The 25,216-nt window shown below is 38.3% G+C and overlaps 1 protein-coding gene across 1 annotated transcript in view; it reads left to right on the top strand.

Moving 5' to 3' along the window:
• STK3 (serine/threonine kinase 3) overlaps positions 1-25,216 on the top strand; it is a 165,027-nt gene that overhangs the window by 62,555 nt on the left and 77,256 nt on the right. Inside the window, exons 7-9 of the mRNA XM_054984799.1 lie at positions 10,322-10,459; positions 12,022-12,147; positions 20,866-21,064. Of these exons, the coding sequence (XP_054840774.1) occupies positions 10,322-10,459; positions 12,022-12,147; positions 20,866-21,064 (463 nt within the window). The remainder of the gene's footprint in view (positions 1-10,321; positions 10,460-12,021; positions 12,148-20,865; positions 21,065-25,216) is intronic.

The following is a 25,216-nucleotide window of genomic DNA, read 5'->3' as shown; positions in this document are numbered from 1 at the left end:
GTCTTACGTTGTACTTTTTGAGCAAGTAAATTGCTTGTCTTAAAATGTTTGCTTATCCCAATAGAGAAAACATTGCAGAGGAGCTTTCCTCAATACTCCGCCCAAATTTTCTATTTGTCCATAGAAAACTGGGAGGGGGGGGAGACCCCAAGTGCCGACTACCCCATTTGGTTTGTTTTTGCTAGACCTCTTCAACATTTTAGTAAAGAGTCCAGTAGCATCTTTAAGACTAACCAACTTTATTGTGGCATAAGCTTCCAAGAACCACAGTTCTCTTCATCAGATACATGGAGGGTATGAAGAAACTGGCCAGAGATATGTAGGTGGTGAGGGGAGGGGGGAGTTGGTTAGCCTTAAAGGTGCTACTGGACTCTTTACGATTTTGCGACTACAGACTAACAGGACTAACTCCTCTGGATCTTCAACATTATGCAGCCGTTGCTGAGCCCAGCCATTTTTGAAGGCATGTAGCTGAAGCTGGGAATTGAGGCATTCTGTTACAACATTTTTTATTTTTCAACAATTTTTTGATTTAACAAATTTATCAACAGTAAACAAAAGTAAACAAGTTTTAACAGTACAGGTAAATTGGTAAAACAAAAACAGAGAGAGAGAGAGAGAGAGAGATTTGAAGTGCCTACATGTAGCCTACAATAAAACGTACATATTTGGAGAGCCAAAAGTTTCACACTATTAAGGTTACAATAAGAAAGGGTCTATTGGATATTTTTTGCTGGGACCAATGTCTTCTGTAATCAAATGATCTAGTACTGGAAGCCAGTCTTCCCAAAAGTCTGATTGTATCATTGGCGATTCAGAACAACAGATTTGATATGTTACCTTCTCCATGTAATACTGGTCCCAAACTTTGTTAAACCACAGGGGTAGTGTAGGGGGTCTAGGGTCCTTCCACCTCAAAGCGATGGCTGTTTTAGCTGCAGCTAAAAGCATAGCCACCCTTTTCCTTATAATAGTGGGTATATCATAGCTTGACCATAAGTTAAGTAAAATTGTTTCAGGTTTAAAAGGAACTATAATACCCAACATTTGTTTGATAACAGTTGTTACATCGGACCAAAATTTGCTTATCAAAGGACATGTCCACCAACAGTGAATAAAGGACCCCACCTCACCACATCCTTTCCAACATTTGGGCGATATTATTTTATTGGCATAGTTAAGCTTCTGAGGAGTGATATACCAACGTGTCAAAAGTTTTTGAGATTGTGACTTTACAGAAATTAAATTAGTCTTAAATATTGGGGAGTTCCAAATGCTTGACCACTGTGCCTCAGAAAATTTAATACCGCAGTATGTTTCCCAAGCCAGTTGGTATGAATAAGGCTTGCTTTTTTGGGCTTTCAACATTATTTTGTAAATCTTTGATAGAAGACCCTTACTTCCACTGCCACCTGATTTCAGTATTTCTTCAAATTCAGTTATCTCACGCTTTAGGGAGCTTTGTATCTCAGGAGCAGCTATAAGGTGTTGAACCTGCAGGTATTGGAGCCAAGAAATCTTGGCTTGCAACCGTGCTTCAATCAGTTGTTTAGATAAGAGCTGCCCTCTTGAGGTTATATCGACAAACGTTGTAAGCTGTTTAGATTTCCATTCTGCAAAGGAGTCTTTACTGAGGGCAGGTATAAACCACTTTTGTCCTGTAAAACATGAAAAAGGAGAAAAGGACGGTGCTACTGAAGCCCTATTTTTGTCCCAAATCCCTAGTGCCGGAGCTAAAAGTAAGTGGTTTTTAATTGCCTTGGGACGTTCAGGTGCTGAGTTCCAAATAGTTTCCTGCATTGTTTTGGGTAGTGTGTAGTGCTGTTCAATAGCTTTCCAGTCAGCCTTAAAGTCAGACTGCAACATAAGGACCAGGTAAGTAAGTTGGGTAGCCTCATAATACAGTCTAATATCAGGCATTCCTAACCCACCCTGTTTGGTGTGACTTCTCAGGGTAACAAAACTAATCCTAGGCTTTTTTCCTGCCCAAATAAATTTATTCAGCAGTTTCTGCCATCTTTCTAAGGTGTGTGGTTTAATAAAGATGGGTAGTGCTCGAAAATAAAATAGTATCTGTGGGAGTATTAAAGTTTTTATTAAGTTGATTTTTTCTAGCCAAGTTAGTTGTAGCCTTTTCCAGCTACTTAATGTTCTAGATAAAGAAATATAGAGCTCATTGAAATTCAAGTCCCATATTTCATTCAAATTTAATGGTATTTTTACACCAAGATAGGACCAATTGGATTTAATCCACTTATATTTGTAGTTTGTTTTAATGAACTGGGTAGTGTCTTGCTGTAAATTCATGGGGTATAGTTCAGACTTTAGGTGATTAATGGCCAAACCGGAGACCAATTTGAAGTCTGTTAAGCATTTTTCCACAGCTGGTAATGAGCTACTAGGGTCTGTTAAATACAACACTAGATCGTCTGCAAAGAGGCTAGTCTTATAGGTTTGTTTTCCAATCGTGATTCCTTTTATGTTGGGGTGTAATCTTATTGATGTTGCTAAGGGTTCTATGGCTAAGGCAAATAAAATAGGGGAAAGGGGGCAACCTTGTCTGGTACCTCTTCTAATTTGAAATTCTGGTGAATAAGTACCATTGGCTCTTACTATGGCTTTAGGAGAGTCGTAAAGTGCTCTGATAGCTTGTAAAAAATATCTGCCAAATCCCATGTGCTCAAGTAAGCCTAATAAGTAAGGGACCTCCACCCTATCAAACGCTTTCTCCACGTCCAACGATAGTAGAAAAGCTGGTAGCTTTTTTAGGGTGCAATGGTTAATTAAATCTATGGTTTTTCTTATATTGTCAAAGAGATTTCTCGTGGGCATAAAGCCGGCCTGATCCAGATGTATATAATTAGTGATAAAGGAGGTTAGTCTTTTTGCTAGTATAGAAGTGAAAATTTTTTGGTCTTGGTTTAAAAGGGAAATTGGCCTATATGATTTGGGGTCAGTAGTGTCCTTGCCTTTTTTAGGTATCACAGTAATTTCTGCCTCCTTCCAGGATGGGGGGATCTTGCCTGACTTCAGTACAAAGTTGCAAGTATCTGTCAATGGGGTTAGAATCAGATCTATATATTTTTTGTAGAATTCTGGAGGGTAACCGTCCCTTCCAGGGGCTTTGTTATTTTTGAGCGATTTAATTGCCAATTTAACTTCTGATTCTGATATTGGTTGTTCCATGATTGATTTGTGTTCATCTGAAATGCTACTAACTAGGTTTCTATTAGATATATAATCTATTAACCTAGCAGGCTCTGGCGAGTCTGAGGTATATAAAGTCTGATAAAAATCTGCAAAAATATTTACTATTTCTTCAGATTTTGAATGCATTTGTCCTGCTTTATCTTTGATAGCCTTTATGGCGTATGTCATGGTTTTCTCTTTAACTTTTTTAATAAGGAGTTTAGTGGATTTAGGTGACCTGACCCAATATTTTTGCTTAACATAAAGTAATTTTTTCCGAATCTGAGCAGTTTCTAAGCTTTCTAGGGCTTTCCTTTCTAAGGTTAACTGTTTATAAATCAGTTTGCTACAAGATTTCTTATGTTCCTGCTCCAAGCTTTTAATTTTGGCAACTATCTCGTTTCTAGTTTTCTCTCTTTGTTTTTTGTGATAGGAGGCTGCTGATATAATTTGCCCCCGAAGAACAGCTTTCATAGCGTCCCACACCAGTTCTTGGGAGACACCGCAAGCTGCATTTAGTTCAAAATATTGCTTTATATCTGAGGATATTTTTGAATAGATTTGTTTGTTGAATAAAAGTGAAGTATTTAATTTCCAATTTGTTTTCCTTTGCATTTTACACCCTAAACTGAAAACACATTCCGTCCAAGCATGATCAGACCATAGTTTCTCACCTATATCAGTTGAACAAACTAGATCACAGAGTTTAGGTGTCAAAAAAATATAATCTATTCGTGTATATACGTTATGAACAGATGAGTAGTAAGTATAATCCCTTGTGCTTGGGTGTTGGATACGCCAAATGTCTTGTAAGCCTGCCTTATTTATTATACCTGATAGTTCAGAGATACCTGTCCTCCTAACTTGATGGCAGTGGTGTTTTCGGGTTTTGTCCAAATCATAATTCATAATAAAGTTGAAGTCCCCAGCAAGAACTATTTCTCCTTCTGCAAAAGAGTTTAAAAGTGTTAGGGTGTTGTCTATAAAGCTTATTTGGTCTTGATTTGGTGCATAAATTACAGCCAATGTTAGCAGCATATGATCTAAACTGCCCTTTAAAAATAAAAATCTGCCTTGTGGATCTATTTTTGATTCCTTTAAAGAAAAATTAGTTTCTTTTGAGAATAGTATAGCCACCCCTCTGGATTTTGATGACCCAGGGGATTGAAACTGCTGGTTAAACCAGCAAGTCTTAAAAACTGGCAGGTTAGAGGTTTTCAGATGTGTTTCTTGAAGAAATAATATTGAAGGTTTCTGTCTTGTAAGGGCAGTTGATATTCTTTTAAGTTTGATTTTATTGTTTAGACCCCTACAATTTACCGAAATAATTTTATATTTCTGGTCACCCATTATCTATGTAAGAAGTCTAGCGATAGATCAATATTATTTTGGCTAGGGTGAAAATATAACAAAGTTCTTTTAGACCCTCTTAATTTTGGCCCCATCATCTTATAGTGCATAGCAAAAAATGTAGCTAAATCTGCCATCAGATCTCCCTGTGCTTTTGTTAGTCTAAACAAAGAGAACACCACTTGTATGTTCAGTGGCCAGTTTTGAACTATGATTTCATAAATCAAATCCATTAACACACCAATACATCCCAACCAAGTCAAAACCTCAAATCCCCAGGACAATTTTCCAATTCCTTCCACCCCCTCCCTAATTCCATTCCCTCCCTCTGTTAATTCCCCCCCTCTCTCCCCTTTTCTATCCTTTACAGCAACAATTTTTACTAGATTGAAAATGAAAAAGATAAGACAAAAGAAAAAAGAAAAGTCAGCAACGGCTGACTGAAATAACATATGCCACCCTGATTTCCACCTTACAACAAGGTGAAAACAAAAGAGCTTTACAGCCCTAAACCAGGAGACAAAAAAGGAAAATAGGGGGGAGACTGCCTAGACTCTGAATCCCGGCCTCCACTCCAACCTCTTTGTGATCATAAAGTTTGTCTTGTAACAAAGGCACCCTGGGTCTGCTGACTGCATGCGATTAGTTTTCAACGTTTGTCTTGCAAAGCAGAGCTGACTCTCTTCCAACTCTCAGTCTTTCTTGGTATCTTGGATTCTTCCTGTAGATCTTTCAAAGGTGGGTTATGCTCAGCAGTGAGGTTCAAAGTATTTAATAGAGCATGTCCTTCTTCCAAATCCTTAGCAACAATCAGATTTCCATCATGAAGCACTGAGAGCTTGGAAGTCGATCCAATCCACCTGTATTTCAAGTTAGCTTTTGCAAGTGCATTGGTAATTGGCTTTAGGTCTCTGCGCATTTTTAATATTTCTGATGGCAGATCAGGGAACACTTGAATTTCTTTGTTCTTGTAGAGCAAATATCCACGTCTGCGCGCCTCTCTTAGAATCTTTTCTTTTGATCGTAGGTCTCCAAAGATTACCAAAATATCTCTTGGCAGGCGTGATTTATTTGCTGCCCTAGATCCCAATCTAAAAGCAGCTTCAATGTTGGGAGCAACCCCTTCTTCCAGTTGGAGTACTTCTGCAAGCCAGGACATTATAAAAATGGGAAGCTCTGTATGTTCTTCCTCATTTTCAGGGAGACCCCTCATCTTCAGATTTCTAGCTTTAATTTTCATCTCCAAGTCGATTATTTTCACTGATAGTGCTTCTTCTATTTGCTGGGTTTGATTTAAATCTTTTTGCAGATTAATCCCTAGTTCAAGGGCTTTTTCAGCTGTTTGAGTAACAGCAGCTATAGTTTCACTAATGTCCTTGAGTTGCTTTGTAATGGGCTCTAGGCTGCTGTTTATCTTTTCATCTATTTTTTCAGAAATGGTGGCAATAATATTGCTTTCCAATATTTGGATAGCTTTTGAGAACTCTTGTTTTGTTAACCCCACCACACTGCTTTCCCCGTCGGCCATTTTAGCTCCGTTTTCTGCTGAAGATTTATTGCAGTTTTTGGCTTCTTCAGGGGCAAAAAAAGCTTTAACTGTGGCTGACTGCGCGTGGGGAGGCTTTGGCTTACCTGCCCCTGTCTTTCCCATCATATCAGGATGCTTTTATGGCTTTGTTTTGAGGCTGGAAGCAGGCCGGGCCCAGAGCTCTAGAAAGGAGCAGCCACCATTTCCAAGCGTTGCTCCGCCCCCTCCGGAATTGAGGCATTCTGTTGATCTATTGAGTGTCCTGCTGCTGTGGGAATTGGTGTTGGGTGTAGTATTGAGGCCACCCAAACTTATTTACCAGGGAACTTCAGTTTACTTTCTGAAGGCAGGTTTTCAGGTGTAGGTCAAGACTGTATGACTATCATGACAGCCATGATACATTCCAAGAGCTTTTTTTTTTGACCCAACGCATGCAGTCAGCCATAGGTCAGGTCTGTTCTGCATCAGTGAATGATGTGATTTGGGATTAAGGGATGTTGTAATATCATAATAGATGGATTAAGTCTCACATTTCTGTTATTCATACCCTCTGTGGACGTGAATATGGAGGGCACTGAAGATGATGTAACATTTTTAAAAATACTATGGATCCCATTGGCTTCTAGAATTTTCTTGGGCAGTCCGTCTTAGACACGGATCGCTTTCCTGTTGATAACCTTGGCTGACCATTTGAAATATGAAAATAATTTGATCCATTACGCTCTTTGTTGTTGCTTTAATATCAAGCAGCCCCATCAGAAACTAATTCAGTCATAATTAAAAGCATCAATGGGAATCCATGGTGACTTGTGGCAGTGGAAGAAAGAGAGGAAGGAGAGAAAGGAGTCTTTCGTCTTTCCCTCTTCCTTCTTCCCTCTGCCTCATTCAGTCAAAAATTTGCTCTATGAAAGGAATGAGCAGAATAACTCACTGGCTGTTGCTGTGTTATTGTGCGTAGAGTGTTGGACTAGGACTAGGAAGATCCAGGTCCAAATCCTTACACTCATTTAGTAATCAGTTGCTCTCTTTCAGCCTAAGCAACCTTACAGGGTGGTTGTGAAAGAATAAACTGGAGAATGAGGTAATGATGATGTAAGTTGCTTTGTGTGCCCGTTAGGGAGAAAAGAGAGGTATTAAATATGGTTGTTGTCTTGAGTGTTTATTTAATCACTTATCACTCCCTGCTCCTCTAAAGTTTGCTCCCAGGGTGACTTACACAGAATGTACACCACAACCCACTTCTCCTCCTGTCCCTGCTGCTTTTCTGAGGCCACGTAAGAAATAGCCCACCCCTCCAGAACTAGGCCGTTGATCTGGCATACAGAAGCCTCCCCCTGTTATTTCAGAGGGTAGGCTCTCCTCACATAACCAGATGATAGCTGGCACCTGTGTGTGACGTTGTGGTAGGGTTCCTACTGTTGATTTTCATCTACTTCAGTGCAGACTTAGCAACTCAGCTAATCTTCTGTATAGTGTATGCTGAGTACTTAACTAAGAAATGTTTGTTTGCTTCATATGGCCAATTCTTTGGCCATAAAAAGCAACTCAGAATTGTACTTGGAAAAAAAATGGCTATGACATTGATTCCAAACAACCTTGTAAAGTGAAATAAAAATCTTTGAAGGGCTTGGAACCCACTTTAATGATCTGGTGTATGGTGGCTTATATAGTGAGGTTTATACTGAGTCAGTGTGTCATAGGTCAGTGTTAATTACTATATAGAACTTCAGCTCATTCTGTGATGAGAATGATGGTACTATATAAACAGTAGTTAAACCAATCCCCCCCCCCCTGGTTTTTCTGATAGCTACTATATTAAGCTGACTTATGTGATTGTGTATGAAATCAAAGTTCAAAAGTTGATTATTGTCAAGGTCGGGAGTAAATGTTTTTCCTGCAGTATGTTTTAAAATTTAAGTTTACAATTAATTTGGATTTATGGAGTCTTTGAGGCTATAGGAGGAATCTGTTGCTTAGATCTTTGCTTACCTTTATATGAAGTGGTAGTCTGAAACATTTCATATTTACATGAGTATTTTTATTTACAGAGTATTTTTTAGAAATAGTTGAAGAAAACCAAGGATAACTTTTGTTGCATCAAATGTGCAGCTTGGTTTGTTGCCCCTTTTGCCTGTAACTTAATAATTGTTTATCTGAACTATTCTTGAAGCAGGAATACTTGAACTAATCTAGTGTGGCTCTTGCTCATAAAATGGTGGCTGCTTTTTTCCACTTGCAAAACTCTAGTTACTTTTTTACTATTTTTATCTTTCCTCTCATACTGGTCACAATCAAATGTCACACTAAGGCACAACTAAACCTCCCGTTTGTTGCTCTGGATGCAGACACTATTGTTTGCCATGCTTGTTCACTTCTTTTTTCCTGTAGAGTGTGAAAACAATTTCAAACTGAAAACAAACCACTTTCCCACAATGTGTGAATGCAGTTGTCTGAACAAATTGTATTTTGTTTGTGCATCCCTCCCCTGCTCGCCCGCCATCAGCAGGGATTTTAAAGTAGACTTGAATTCCAGTTTACAGGAGCAGACATGACAAGCATGTACAAACTGGAATTCAAGTCTGATTTACCGTGCTGTTTGTGCTTTATATCACTCAGAAATTCTGGATTGTATCACTTGAGATTACAGGTGGAGATTTTATATATGTACCAATGGCAACCGACCCCAAACCATGCATGTTGTAAACTAGCATATTGTCAAAAAGCTTATGCTAACTGATCCTCTCGTGTGTGCTAATGTATTGCATGTAGGGAAGTTCTTTACATTGTGTGCGTGGGGTGAGGGGAGTCATTTTAAAAAGTATTCCGTCCCAGCAGTGCAGGCTGAAGTAAGGTAATACCACCACATACACCTCACCCCCGTTATGCTGCTAACGAAGGAACTGCTTTAACATGGCCTTTTCCCATGACTTTGGATTAATGTAAGTGCTGTGGGCCACCTGAGAGGAGCATCAGCATCATCTTGGTTTCCAGGAGGGGTAACGCCTGCTTTCTTATTTTCCTCTGGTGTGGGCAGGGGCTGGATTGCAACAGCTTCCACGCTGCCAGCCTAAAATAAGGCATGGCTCTGTAATGTATTGATTGTCTCTGAGACTGTTGTTCTGGATGACTCTGATCAGGCTTGATTCAGATATAGCCATGCATTTAAGAAGCCCTGTGTCTAGTTAGCTTTCCTATATCAAATAATTTAACACATCACAAGAGGTACACCACAAATGACATTTTAGGTTCGTTAGCAGGTGCACAAGTAACAGAATCTCTGCTTCCGTTCTAAACCTCTGTTATTACAACATAATTACTCAACGATCTTAATATCAGTCAACAGAAAATCATACCATCCATTATAACTACATAGATCCTTCAAGGAGAACAATTACATGAGTTATAAAAGTATCTTACTCAAAGTTACAAATGTCACAGGCTTGGAACCCCTTCTAAGAGGAAGCTCCCGATCAGTTAATCTTGCCGTATTTATAGGGTTTCAAAACCTTCTCTTAACAATCATTGTGTTTGTCCTGCTTTAAAGGGGTGCACATTCTTGGTTTATATACTGTTTTATAATTTCAAACACCAGACAAGGTTATCTATATTTGAAACATCATCTTAAAATATATAAGAAATAGTTCAGTTTTGCTACCTCTTATCTTAACCAAGGCGATATAAAATTAGTGATTATAAGTTTCTCATACTTATTAGTATCTTTTGGCTCTTAGCCAGTACATCTGTCTTTGCATATCGCCAGCTTCTTTGAAGTTAGACATTTTTGCCATTCTCAAACACTCTCAGCACCTTGTCCTTAGTACATTGCATATAATACTGTATTAATTTTATTGTAAATTGGGTAAAATTTGAAATGCCTTAATGGATTCCTAAAGTGTAATGGATTAGATTATTTTAGAGTACCTGAGCACTCAGCTGTTTACCCAGTTCATTGTCTTGTATAATATTGGACTTTGATTTTCATCCACAACAATTTTGTTGTATATGCTTAACCAGGAATCACATTCACTTTTTAGCAGAGGAGTGATGAAATGCAAAATCATTTCATGAGGTGCAGTTTAATTAAAGGAAATAGCTATATTGAGAAATAACTACATTGGTGGCAGATGAATTTGCTTTAGTTACCCCAGGGGTACTGGAGTGAACTCCCTCTCCTTCCAGTTTTCAGCCTGATAAAAAGTATTGTTTTAATTTGCTGAAATAACAGATGACTTCTTCTTCCCTTTAAAACAACAGGCAATTTTTATGATTCCTACAAACCCCCCTCCAACATTCCGGAAGCCAGAGTTGTGGTCTGATGAATTCACTGATTTTGTGAAAAAGTGTTTAGTGAAGAACCCTGAGCAGAGAGCTACTGCAACACAACTCCTACAGGTCAGTATGTTGCTGGTTCAGATTGGGAAACAGTGAGCCTGCCTGAAATTCATAACTCTTCCTGAATGTTAGTCTTTCTGCCCTACTACTTTGGACTCTTCAGGGCAAAGAGGAGCCGACTCTGATGGGCAAGCTCCAGGAAGTGGAAACTATTCCTTCTCCTCATTCTGTTGTTCAGTTGCCCCTGAGAGGAAGGAGAGAAATCTGCTAGGCATTCCAGAGATGGTGATCCAATCAATCCTCTCCGTTTGCCCAGGGCTCTCACCAGCTGTTCTGAGAGCCTGACTAGAAGTTACAAACTGCATGAGAGTTCTCCATGAACGCATGAATAAACATGCATCAGAGCACGATTTGGATTGGACTACTGCACAGGAGAAGGAGGAATACCTGCCTGCTCTCCTGTGCTGTTTTGGGGGGTTGTGGGTGGTAACGTTATTTTCTCTTAGGGGAGCCAGCAAATGCAAGCATTCAGTGCATGTGCTGGCTCCCAACAGAGTAAACAGAGGTGTAGTCTTAGGAGAGAGACTGCATTTTCCTAGGAAAGAAAGTCAGACCCCAGAAGCATAAGCCCATCCTTGGTGGAAGAGATCCTCATTGTGTGCAACAAATGACCTGCACTGAAACATAATTATATAGTAAGTTCCTGAGCTGAAGTTACAAAAAGTCTTCTTACGGCCCTCACAAGAAGAGAAAAAAGAAACTGTATTATTAGTACCCTTTACAGCATCTTTTGGGGATACGCCATGTTTGTTCCTTAATCCCAAGAGTAATGAAAGACCATAAAAATAGCAGAGGCAAGCTTACCATCCCTCTCCCCGATCTTGAAAAGTGTAATGCTGGTTAGCTTTATATAAAGCTCATGTATCCAATCTGGAAATATGTGAAAAAACTTACAAGAAAGGGACAAGATTTCTGACAGCAGGTGTTGTAACTACCACCAAATTCACATTATGGACAGAAGGTACACATTGGCTCTTAAACAAGAATGTAAGGAGTAGTTAAATGGATTTTATTTTTAGTCTAAAGCAAGTTTGCCCATCCTGAGGGTTTTATTTTTGCCTCTTTCCTATTTCATCATTGCCGCTGGTTGAGTGATTCATTTCATGTTAAAAATGCAGGTTTGCTAAAGCCATAGTTGTTGGTAATTTGCATTGTCAGATTGTTAAGATGAATTAAATGCTGTAACTGAATGCATTAAAAAGTTTGTTTTTCTATGTCAGGCTATCATCGCTTTGTTTATTTACCACTTAATTCACATTTCCTTCGGACAATTATATCCTTAACTGTAAAGCAGTTGTGTTTTGTAGTAACGTTCTTCTCATGGTTGCTATTTACCTAAACAAACAAAAAAGGAAAATCCTATTTAGCTGCAAAGCAGTTAAACAAATTATATGATCTCTTATTCCAGATTTTAATTGGTGTCCAAAGGGAAATGCTCTTTCATGCGCTGCTCTGTGCAGTTGATTGGCATGTTGTTTTTAACATGTTGCTTTGTATTTATACTGTATATTCAGATCGTCTGTAGGCTTCATTTTTATATAACTGCTGGTTTTATTTTCTAGCATCCTTTTATTAAGAATGCCAAACCTGTTTCAATTCTAAGAGACTTGATTACTGAAGCTATGGAAATCAAGGCAAAGAGGCATGAAGAGCAGCAGAGGGAACTGGAAGAAGAGGATGAAAACTCGGTGTGTTAGAATTTAATTGTGTGTTCTATATTTATATGTCTTTTTTGGGCTGTTTACACAATCATCTGCATATGCTGAGTGTTTCAGCCGCGACTGAGAAGGTTGCATACAGTTGGATTTCTCTGTCGGTTTCCTTCTTGACAAATGCCTATGCATAACTACTAAGGGTTTGTAGGGCTTGTCACAAGAGCCCTTTTAAAGGAGAAATCAGTGGTGGTGTGGAGGAAGTATGAACTCCCTGACCTCCTGTTTGTCTTCTGAAAAGGGTTTCTTGTGCCAGATCTCTCAGATACTGTTTGAACTCGAGGGAATTTAAAGAATGGTTTCTGTAGGAGCACCTTCTGAGAGGGGAGCGCTCCAAAAACAACTTGAACACATGCCAGGATGTTGCATATCCTCCCCCTGGATCACAGCCACTGTTGTTATAGAATAATGCAGGCCATGCTCGACATGTCAAATAATACTTGTGCAATTATCATTCCATTCCCAGAGTAAATTTGGAGGGAAAAAGGTTCCTGAGAAACATGAACATTGAATTTGGTTGCATTTATTTCCTCCTCCCCTTGTCAGTTAGACTGAAGTCTTACATTTTCATATGTGGCAACATTGATGACCTGCGTGTAACATGAACCTGATAACTTTGAGTGGTTGAAAAGGCATTTTATGGTGTCACATGAAATGGGATTACCAGTAGGAATACGCTACAGTTTAAGAGGATAATTAATTTTCAGGGTCTGTTCTGTGTGACAAGGTTTCTGCTGGTGAACCTGTGGATGGGCTATGAAATGAGGATATGTCCCACACGAGAATAAATCTTTGTTTTGGATCCAGCATGATATATCCTTGCTGCTGGTTAAATGAATATTAGTTTCCATTCATCTACCAGATAAATATTAATTTCTATTCTGATTCAGCACGTTTCCATAATTGGTGTCTCTGTTGTTTTACTTAGTAATGGCAGAAAGCTAACCGTCTAACTTACTGCTATGGAATTATATACAATACTGCTCCTAGTTAATGGATAGGCATTGAATTTTTTGTTAAAGTTGAGGGCTGTTTGAAAGTTCAGATTCCTGTCACCCACATTTGGCTGAATGAAGAAAATAAAGTTAAAAGATCAAGTTTTAATTAACTGGTAAGGTTCCCATATCCTACACGGCATATTAGAATTCATTGTATTTATGTTAAAAGCAGCTGCTGTCTCTCAGCTATAGAATTGGAGTGGGAAACAGTTTGTGATGCAAAATTCAGTCTTCTGTTGAGAAGGGTGTATCAAATATTGGCATGATAAGTACCGCTGGTATTAATCAAACTAGGGCTCTTCCCAAAAACTATTCTTCTGAAAGAAAGTGGAATTTTCTGTATACTAAATAAAGTCAGATATGCATTCTGTTTTAAGTAACAGCGTCACCACTTAGTCAATTAAAGGAATTGCCTGCTCCTGATCAGAGTAGCTTATCAAGAAAGCAACTATTTTTGTAGCCCGTGTGAAACAAATATTGCTTGAGATTTCCAATGTAATCTCAAAGAAAAGCTAGCCTTGGATATCCTTGATAATGTGTGGTCAGTAATTTTAGTATGACTACATTTGTGTGTTGTCTCTTGGCCCTTGGTTTAGGAAAATTGTTGTGCAACATCTTTAAATTCCTTAAGATATTATTTAAAGTTAGGATTTGCCAAAAAAACAATGTTGCATGTATATATACCTTGGCTGATATACTATAGTAACCGTGTGTTACTGTCTGTAAATGCTTTGTGCTGTGTATTTAGTGGCCCAGTCAGAAAACAATGTGATGTTACTCAAAAGGATGGGTCCAGCAAACCATCAGCAGAACACATGGGCTCTTCCTCTCTCCCAGCAGTCCTTTCTGACCCCAGGAAAGTCTGTTCCTGGAGTTGCAGGATACATGTGGACAAACAAACACACTGGTCAGGAAGCTGAAGTAGGGAGGGGGGAGGAATAAAATTCCCCTTCCTGTCAAAATTTCTCTTCTGTCAGTGTAGCTCCACTGAGGGAAGAAGGGAGCAATTTGGCCTCCTTACCCCTCCTAACTGTAGGTGACTGATCTTTCCTGAGGTTGGAAAGGGCAGTGCTGAGGGAAGGGTAAAATGGGGAAGATGCACAGTCCATACTCTAGATCCAGCCTGTTCTGTTTTCATAGGTAAGTTATCTTACTCTTGAAGTTTGTATATTGAGTGCTTTTTCATTCTGTTATCTGACACAAACTTCTGAATAATTCAAAGGTTGGCATACTTATTTCACACGTAGTAATGAAATAAAAGGTGTGATTTTACCTCTGCAAGTTTTTACGTAGGAAAAGACAAGTGTGTTGATTGTGATCCATATTATTCTAATCTGTTATGCTTGTTCTAGGGAAGAAAAAAAAAAGATAAGTGCAAACAGTATGTTTAGCGACTGTTCTTTTCTTGTCTGAATGTTGTATGGAACAGGCCATCATTGAGAATAACATCAGTGGTGCTAAATTCTTGCTGTTGTTAGAACATCCATATAACACTGAATGAAATTAATGCCAATATATTCAGACTTATGAAAAGTTATCCTTACAGTGCCTTTCTTGGATGCTTCATGGGGCTTGCTTGTCATAAAGGAATCAGGGCGTTCTAAGAACCATTTCTTCTTTAAATGAAATAAATCAAATAAAAAAATAAGTGGTTGAAATTTAAAGAAAAGGCCTATAACCTTGAGTTTCTTGATGTCATTAAAGAGAGAGTGTCAGGTTTATATAATAAAACTAGCTTTCCTAGAGGAAAATAGCCTGTGGTAATCATTTCAATAAATAATGTCTTCTTCAAAAGTTTGAGCTGAACACCTGTAGCCTGGGCCGCTCTCATAAACAAGTAGCAATAAGTGTGCTTCATGGAAAGCTCTGCTGAATATAACCAGAAATAATACTCTTGAAATAGAGTTTGGGCATGTTACAGGACTAGCTTGTCTGATGAGAATATATTCTGACAAACTGACATGTTTTGATAGGTGTTGAGGTAATTGTACAGATTTTTTTAATTAAGTAAAAAGTGCAAGCCGAGTACTCTACAGAAGGTTAATCCCAATATCAAAGTTTAAATGTTAGTTTAAGCATTACTAAACATGACCAATCTCTTCTTTTATGCATTTTTGAAGTGTGATGCAAATTTGATTCTGAGGTCAGGCAGCTGTATTATGGAAAAGTAAGGCAACTCGTTGCCTGGCAGCCCCCAAGAAACATGTCTAAATATTTTTTTTTTATGGATCTTTAAAGAAATGAACTAATAATCAACCTCTTACTGTATGTTTTGCTTCACATTTAAGTATCTTCATTATCAGGTGATTATTTAAAAATGCTTCCTGTGAATCAGTTCAAATAACAAATAATAATAATTTTTTGTAAAATTTGAGGAAGAAATAAGAAAGTACTACTCTTTGTACCAGCATAATATGCTACTATTTACAGTTCAGCACCTCTCATGCTCTTTAATAACTGTTGATAACAACTCCAGAGTTCTTTTTAAAAATCAAGACAGAGTTAGAAATTAGTAGAGTTTAACATCAGGGGAGTTTTTTAAAAAGTGTTTGTCCTTCTGTCCATCTGTCTTCTTTTTCCAGCGCTTTTCTATTTTTTCCCATCACCTTTTTCAAATGCATTTCTGAAAATATACGTGCTTTAAATATTAGGATAGGATTCTCAGAACTGAGTGGGTCACACAAAAGACACAGGCAACATATATGTATATCACAGATATCACAGAAGGGATCTTTGTCATCTCTCCCTGAACTTTCCAGGAAGACATGCTTAAAGGCCAGGGGATTCTCATGAATGGTATGGGATATGGGGGGGAGGGGGGGCCGCAGCACAAGGATGGTAATTTCCCCCACCTCTTTGCAAGCTCCTCCTCTTTTTGCACAAAGCCTTATGCAAGAAAGTGGGAATAATTTCTGCTGAATCTCATTCCAGCTGCAGTTCCAGTCCCTCAGGATGGGTTTTGGGGTGGGAGTGGGGTGTTTAAGTGGAAGGGTAAAAAATAAAAGTTCCCTTCCATGAACTCGCTTCCATGCATAGGATCCAAGTTTTTTTAATGAAACAAAATGCTTTAATAATAGTTGGTGCTAGGTGCTCCTAGGGAGTCATTGGTTTGAATTTCTGAAAATAAGTTCATCAAGTAACAGATCCTTTACACCTTCTTGGATGAGAAGGAAGAAGGAAATATAATTTTAGATGGCACTGAAGTGTATCTGTTTCTAAGGTAACTCAACATATAAGGCAACATGCTGTTTTAAAATAGTCAATAGAGATTAGAGCATAAAAGAATCAAATCTGATATGCAGATTCCCTTTCTTGGTATTTGTGTAGGTAATCATTGTTAATATCTATAATCATTTTAATGTCTGTCATCTTTTACTGTGCCAGATATTATTAATATGGATAAAAATGTAATGAAACTGATTCATGAACTTTTGAAGCAAGTAGCTTTATCAGAGTCAATAGTTCTTTAGTGCTTGCTGAAAATACGTTTGTGCTCAGATACATTGATAATTGAATCTCCATGCATTTTCCCCATTTCTTAATGCTTTTCTCTTGTATCTTACTTTCTTGGAAAGATGGCCATAACTGTGTCCACATTTTTTTCTTTCAAAGGTGGTGATGAGGTGTTAATAGTACATGAAATTACTGCATAAGACACTGAATTCTCTTAGCATGTAAATCTTCAAGTTATGTGTTCTACCACTAAATTGTCTTTGCTGCCCTCTAGTGCTGTATTCTGTATAGATCGAGATGAGTTGAAATTGATCTTCCATTCTAAGACAGATCTTGGATTCTTTGCTAGCTTTAAAAGGGAAGACTTGTTTTGCTACTCAATGGTGATATAATGTATATACCATCTACAGTATGCAAAACAAAGTTGTATTTACTTGAAAGGTCTTCTGATATTTGTGAAGCAAGAGTCTAGTTGTCAGACTGATAGGTGGCAGAAATGCTTGTTATACATCACATGCTGTGTGGAAAGTTAGACTGACCATGATCACTAGTCAGTTTGACTTGCAGGAAAATATTTTCCTGCCCCTCTCCCCAAGTGTATCAGCTGGACACTAAATATGAATACTGTGTATATCTGAGACTTTTCCAAGAAGAAATGGGTGACTTAAGAACATATCACATAGAGGACCCTGTTTTTTCCAGAATAAAACACACAATACCAAGTAATGTTATATGCTGCCAGAACTAGAAACAACTGTGCTAAGTGTAGTAACTGTTCAATAACTGACTATTTCTTTCTAGGCCTCCAAAGAACTAATTTTACTTTCAATATGAATATTCTTCAGTTCATAACTATTACTTATTTAACAAGATTTCTACTTTGTCTCAGGCACTCTTTTATGTTGCTGTTCTTGTAGAACAGCCAGAAACTAATCATCATTATCAATTCCTTGGTGGATTCCATCATCACTTACAGCAAATGTTTGAATTTTTTTAAATCATACATAAAGTGGAGAGATGAACTGGAACAAATTTACACATCCAGGGACTTTCCTCAGTCATATTATGTAAATTGACTTCTAGAAGAAAATATTGTAACAAGTTGACGTTTTCAAAATGGTATTGTAGAGAGAGGTTAATGGTTACCACTGTAGGTATGATGGACAGACTACTTCTAAAAAGCCAGGTAATTACATAAATGAGAGAGCAGATAATTAGGCTTTTATTTTTCCCCACCAGGAGGAGCACCAATTCATTCCTTTTATTAGCAGTACACTGTCATTATCCACTATAGTATTTAGACACTGAATATGTTTTCAGGAAATTCCCCAACTCATTCAAACAAAGACAATTTGAAGTATTCTCCTGTGGGATTGTGTTTAATGAAGATCCCAGGCTAGTTATATATGGAACACTATATAAATAGCGTGCCATTAAAGATAAGTACTGGGATTCTTTGTAGTCCATTTAATGTTTAAAATTGAACAGACTAGAATATCAGGAGATTGATCATATTGGGACTGTATCATGGATGCATGTGATTATACATGTTAAATCCAAGTGACTTCCACGTGGAATATTGTTGTCTTTCTCTAGCCAAAAGGCCGCAGAGCAGTGAGAAAAGTAGACTGGACAAAGTTGCCCCACCTCCCTCTCCTGTCAAGAGGGCCTCTTCTGTTAGCAAAAGCACTGCTGGCACTAGAGGAAGGTGATTGTGTCCATTTCACCTCCCTTCCTTCCTTCCTTCCTTCCTTCCTTCCTTCCTTCCTTCCTTCCTTCCTTCCTTCCTTCCTTCCACTGTTTGAGCACCAGTGCATCAGCTTTTAGGGGAGTCACATGGGTCTACTGAGAGAAGGGGAAGGCTGGAAGGATCTGTTTCCAAAACCACCATTATGCTTGTGGTTCATAAGGTCTTATTGCTTGTAAGGTCTTTCTTTTACTACTTCAAGGGGAAAACCCCACTTTTTTAAAAGAACAGTTGTGCTCCTTTAATCTGAAAAAGTGAAGAAAGAGAAATTATATGGAAACACTTGAGGGGTCGTCATGAGTTGGTTGTTGTGACTCAATGGTACGTTTTTCTTCTTCTTGTTCAGGCAACAAAGCGATGTCATTGACTGCACACTGCCTATTTCGGCCTTTGCATGGCATACCCTGTTTTGTTGTGTACAAGGAATATAATTCTCTGAATGCACTGGAGGAAAAACTCTTGAAATATAGTCATATAAAGAGCTGCATCCATGACATTTAAAGTAGGAATTTGAAATGTCATTGTAGAGTTTAAAAAACCCAACAACTCTCAAACTTACACCTGATGTTATCGTTTTATGCAGTGTCTTGGGCATTGTTGGACAGTTTCAGTGCTTTGTAAGATTGCTGCTTTTGGAGCAGTAGGAGCAGTTCTCCCTCCCCCTTATTTTTTGCCTGGCACTCGTTAGAGGCATTTGGCCTTCTTTTAAGGCTGTGTTTGAATTTGGATGATGTTAGAATGAGATGTTGAGGCACACTTTTGGCTGATTCTATTTGGCTCTTGAAAAAGGACTAAAATCAAAGTGTTTGCTTTTTACTGAGTCACCTAAAATTATACACTTTTTAATTGGCAATTTTAATGCCACCAGCAAGTCCTTCTTTTTGCATTCTGCTGTTCTTGATGGGTTGTTAAATGTGCCCTTGTAAAAGGCGTAGAACAGCATGTTAGTCCTTAAATAGTTTGGATATTGTGCACATACTCTAAATCTGACTTCAGAAAGAGAGTAGGATTTCCTAATAATGTTTTCAAATACTTCTATTCCATATGGATTTTATGATTCATGAACTGGATTATCATCAGTTCTCTGTTTTACATTCCTGGCACATTACTGCCACTGATTGGAAATGCTTTTGTATCCTTTGCTGGAATTAACTCTGTTCCACAGTCCTGAAGCATCTGCTCAGCAGATATTTTTCTACAAAGTATCAACAGGTTTTCTTCTTGCCCCTTTTATCATAGCTGGAAAAAATCCTTTGACTATATACAAAAGAAAAGAATTGGCCTTGCCAGTTGAGATGGGGTTTCAGTGCCCTTTTGCTTTGATGGACTTAGTCTACTGGAGTTTTTTTATCTTTGCCCTTAGGGAGGGACTTAGCTTAGTGGCAGAATTTGTGTTTTTTACGTGGAAGGTCCCAGATCTATGGCAACTTAAAGAACACATGACGCTATCTTGCAGTGAATCAGACCATTGGTTCTCTAAGGCCAGTATTGTATTCCCAGAGTGCAGCGGCATGCCAGGGTCTCAGGAAAAGATTTTCTTTTCCCCCATTACTTGCTTCTTTTAACTGGAGATGCAGGGGATTAAATCTGGGACCTTCTGCATCCCAAATAGATTCTCAACCTTCGAATCCTGGTTCCTTCCCTGGACTTTTGGTAGCAGTGCTGGGAAATACTATTGACTGAAGCCTCAGAGAACAATTGCTGGTCTGACTACACAGTAGCAGACTAGAAGCACAAAGGCAAGCTTCGTTTCTGTGTTGGGAGTTCTTGTTTTGTTATGTTATTTTCATCTGCTGGAGCTGTGCTTAAAATCTGATTTGATATTGGTCAAGGAATTCTTAACCTTTTACATTTATCCTCTCATATAATTATCGGTATACCTTTCAGTTAAAAGGCCTTAGAGATGATAACAACAGACAGTATTTGATTTATATACTGCCCTTTAGGACAACTTAACGCCCACTCAGAACAGTTTACAAAGTCTGTTTTTATTATCCTCACAACAATCACCCTGTGAGATGGGTGAGTTACGTACTAGGAAAAATGCAAACTTTTCTTTCCCTTCTGTTACTGTCTTCCCACCTTCTATATCAACTCTTTATGTGTAAGATACAACTTATCTAGAAGCCGTGGACAAGTGTGAGAAATGCTACAAAGCGTGGCTCATCAAGCTACAAATGTACAGTTTTATTTGGAATAGGGCTGGAAGAAAAGGAAGAGTGAGAACAAGGAAAAATAATTATGACTTCCAGTGTGCTGGTTAATGCCCACTAAAAATACTAAAATCTGCAGAAACCCATTGAGTTTCCCTTAAAAGTGTCCCTTAAAAGACAGTATGTCAGAAATGTATTTTAGATCATGTTTTGTATTTTTTTAATTTAAAGGGGCAAAACTCTAAGAAGAGTTAATTTGTGGGTGAATGTTCTTGTGTTCTCAAGACGGGCATTCTCGGGAACTTATTCCTGATTCTGGTTTGTTTGTTCTTGTTTTTGTCAGGATGAAGATGAGCTGGACTCCCATACCATGGTAAAGAGTAGTTCAGAGACTGCAGGCACAATGCGGGCCACAAGTACGATGAGTGAAAGTGCCCAAACCATGATTGAACATAACAGCACCATGCTAGAATCAGACTTGGGGACCATGGTGATAAACAGTGACGATGATGATGACGACGACGAAGATGGCACCATGAAAAGTACGCTTTACTTCTTTCTGTTAAGGAATTTCATTTTAACTTATATACAGTTGCTAAATGGTGTTATCAATAAATGCCCACGCCAAGAGCCATCATGTTGTGACTTTAAAAAACATGCTAGGATTAACATTACATCTAGCGAAAGAACGAGTTCCGGGTAGGCGAGGGCTTCAAAGCTATCACTTGTGTAGATCAGATTCAGATGAGCATTTTGACTTGGTTCTTGATTTTTCCCTGGCAGCAGCAGCAGCATTTTTCTGCTGGGCTGGTGTATGTATGCTACTAAAACAAATGACCAACCAGAAAATGCTGCAAATGTTTTGTAGCAAGGCTCCAAACTTCTGGATTCTGTATATTTGTGTCTTTGGCATATTAGTTCTGTGTCCTTTGCTTACCTCCTGCCATATTATGGCAAAGTATACATTTTCAATATAATTAAATTTTTATTTAAATTATTCACACAACATTTTAATGTAGGTCAACTGGAAAAAATATATTGTATACTAAAATGACAGAATGTTTTGCATTAAGGACATTTTACATGCTATGTAAGTGGGCTACGCCATTCAAAAAGGGGGCCATCTGGGGCCAGTTTTATGATAGGCATATAAATTTATAGCCAGGAGTTCTGGTTGAACAACGTTAAATATTTTTATGATATACATATCATAAAAATAATCTCTCTTGGGTAGGCAACCCATCATTTTTTGGGTTGATCTACATTCTTGTTACAGGCCCTTTTTTGCCTTCTGGTATTCAGTCTGCTTTGCTTTCCTACCAGTTTCATCTCTGGTTCCTTTCGGGATTTGTTGAAATTTCCTAAATACATTTTGTTGTAAAACCAAGTAGCTTTGCAACAGCTGAAATGCTGGATCATGACAGAGCTGTTGCAAAAATCTCGGCTCTTCTGGTTAATTAAGAGAAACAATATAAACTCTGTAAATGCCTGTTTGGAAATCAGTTAAAATCGGCAGATGAACTGGTGTGTCTATGTGTGCATGCGCGTGTATAAAAATCATAGTTAAGCTCTAATAAAGAATGAAAAGGCTCTTCAACCATAACTCCGGGCAGCATAAAATGTCTGATGTTTGCTCTCCAAAAATGCACAGTGAACTACAGTTGCCCATCGGATGGTTGTCTTGATGCTTATCTAATGAATATACATGCGACAAAACTGGCCGTGTAGCATCCACTCTTAGGATGAACTGAGGCAGCTTTATGTGCTGTATTAAAGGAGGATAACGTTTAAAGCTGCTTTGTATGTTACAAAACACCCTTGTTGTGACTTGTAGAAGTGGAGCTGGCAATTCAAGTCATGGTTTTATTTATTATGAACAGTAGACCAGAGATCTTTATCTTCGTCTGGAAGATAATAAACAGTTCTGTTGATGAGTGATGACTTGGTCTAGAATGATTCAATCCATAAAACACTTAATACTTGTTTTAATTTGCTTTTGATACTGAAGAAGGTACTTTCGTGTTAGATGCTGTGAGTAATAGGGATGTTTATTAACTGAAATCTTGAACTAATCAAATCTAACATGTGATGGAAGAGTACTGTAAAGCATCACTACGATAGTAGTATTATGAAAAGCAAATGCAATAGTTCCAAGAGGAATGGAGAAACCATTGTGGGTGGGAAATGCACAAAATATGTGCAGATTTTTCAGGCTGTTGGAATAGAGCTTTCTAAGAAAAGAGATGTAGGCACAGAATCTGCTGTTGGGAATTGCAGAATAGGGTGCTCTCTCATCCTCATTGTACATTCCCTGTACATTCCTTGTTTCATCCTTTTACTTCTGGAAATGTAGCGCTTCTAAGATCTGTGGAACGCTGTGACTTCAACCTATTCTGCACTGTGTGTCTCCTGATTAGTCTTCCTCTACATTGCGCTTAACCTTCTCCTGAGCAGTAATCCTCTTTTCTTCTTCTTTACTTTGTCCACATCATTTAAATGGCAATTTCTTGACCCAGGGCTATTGATCAAATATGTTGGCTTGGATCCAATGAAAGAGGTCCATGCATGCTGGATAGTCTGTGCCATGGAGCATATATCTTCTTACAAAGCTTCCGTTTGTAGAAGATCAGTGGTTTTCAGTGGGGCCCTGAGCGTATGGAAGTTTTAGCAAAATTGGAACTGCACACTGCAGCAGAAATTATCTAGCATGAACAGAAGTTGCTTGCTAATAGGATCTAAGTCATTATGTCCTGCAATATTTATTTATTTATTTAATTCAATTTGTATTCTGCCTTCCCTGCACCTGCAGGCTCAGGGTGGATTCCTATTAATAGAATAATATAAAATACAATATCTTTAAAACCAATAAAACATCTTAAATATTTTAAAAAAATATTTATTTAAAAAAATAGCTTAGCAGAACAGAATATGTAATACATCCCATGATTAAATTGAATCTCACTATTATAGCATGGGACTTCTTTAGCATTCCTGTTAGTTACATTGTGTGCACTTTTAATATTATATATACACATTATCTCCCCCTTCTTCTATGGAGTAGTGTACTTAAGGTTCCTAGACAGCCCGATACCCTTTGCCTCCTTGGTTGAAGTTTTCAAGGATTTACGTAAGAAATGCCCTGTTATGTGAGGCTAAGGATTGGCAGTATATTTGCAAACTTGGCCAGCTGGATGCCTCTAGAAAACTGGCATGCAGGGCAAGGAGGCATCAGCCTTCTGCTGCTATTGTGAGGATTCAGTACTGAGGGCTATGTTGAATCCAGATATGAAGAAACCATTTAGTAGCATACAGGCTGCAACCTGGCAATTCCACAGCCCCTGCATTTTGTAGATAATTTCCAAGAGTGGTTTAAAACTGGCATGTAAATCTGTAGAGCTGTTTACTGTGGTGGATTCTTAAAAATCATCCATTCCAGGTAGATTTTCCTCTCAACTCAGTAATGTGTGTTTGGTACAGTTGCATTTTAGTCGAGTAAAATACTGTGAAGGCAGCTTATGGAGGTGGCATTTGAAAGTATTCATAGTCTGATGGTGGTTGTAATATTTTGTTGCTGGGTGGCACATTTTAAATAGATTTATAGCAAGCCATGCAACCACAGAAATAAATTTAGACAGAGGAGCTTTGCTAAGGTTAGAGTTTGTATATATGTTCTCCTCATCTCTTTATTTTCCTGCTCAAGGACAAAATAAGTAAGTGTAATAAGTTTTTATTTAAAGGCACCCATGCCTGGAGGCCCCTGGGCATTTTGACAAAAAATAAGTAAAAACATATCTCCCCCCCCCAAGGGTTTCGTCTGCCCAAATAAAGCTGAGATCTGGAAGAAAACAAACTGTCATTTTACCCTAACATATAATATACATTCCAACAATAAATAACATGCATGGAGGTTTGTGTGGACAAGCAGGGATAGAAGAAATTAGACAATGGCGAGAGAAATCTGTATTGTATCAATAGGAGGAAATAGAACATGGAAGTCAAATGGGAACAACTAAAGTCCTTCTGTGGTGGTAGAGTCTGCCTTGATTGCCCTTGCGACTTCACAATTTCATCTGGTTTCTTTTTTACAGAGATGTCTTTTACGCCATTTTCTATTTCCAGTGTCATCGTCAATAATCTTTCCATAATTTTCACACAGACACCCCTCCCCCATTCACATTTTTCTACTGTTCTTGTAAAAGTCTGCATTTGTCCTTCTTCTTGCCCCTCATTATTCTATAATATCACAATATACATATGCTGATGTTACCTACAAATTGATAAGAGGGGATTCCCCTCCCTTGGAAAAGAGCAAGAATCCAGTAGCACCTATAAGACTAACAAAATTTGTGGTAGAGTATGGGCTTTCGTGAGTCACAGCTAATTTCTTCAGATACAGCTAGAATGTGAGTCTTTATATCTTGGAGAGTAGAGTGATTACAGAAACTGAATGATAATAGCTGGTGAATGACAATAGCAAGCGTGATTGGATAGGGTGGGGTAAGCAGAGGGGTAGTGGGTGTGGAGAAATCAGCATTGATAATAAGACAGGAAGCCTAGATCTTGATTCAGTCCAGGTGGATGCATTGTCTTGAGCTTCATTATCCATTGCAATTCAGCAGTCTTTCTTTCTAATGTCCCTTTGAAATTCCTCTGCAGGATAACTTCTACTTTTAGATCAGCAACTGAATGCCCTG

Source organism: Eublepharis macularius, chromosome 7, assembly GCF_028583425.1.
Source record: "Eublepharis macularius isolate TG4126 chromosome 7, MPM_Emac_v1.0, whole genome shotgun sequence".
NCBI classification, from domain to species: domain Eukaryota; kingdom Metazoa; phylum Chordata; class Lepidosauria; order Squamata; family Eublepharidae; genus Eublepharis; species Eublepharis macularius.
The sequence above is the reverse complement of the archived record's forward strand: the minus strand, read 5'-3'. Positions and strand labels throughout refer to the sequence as shown.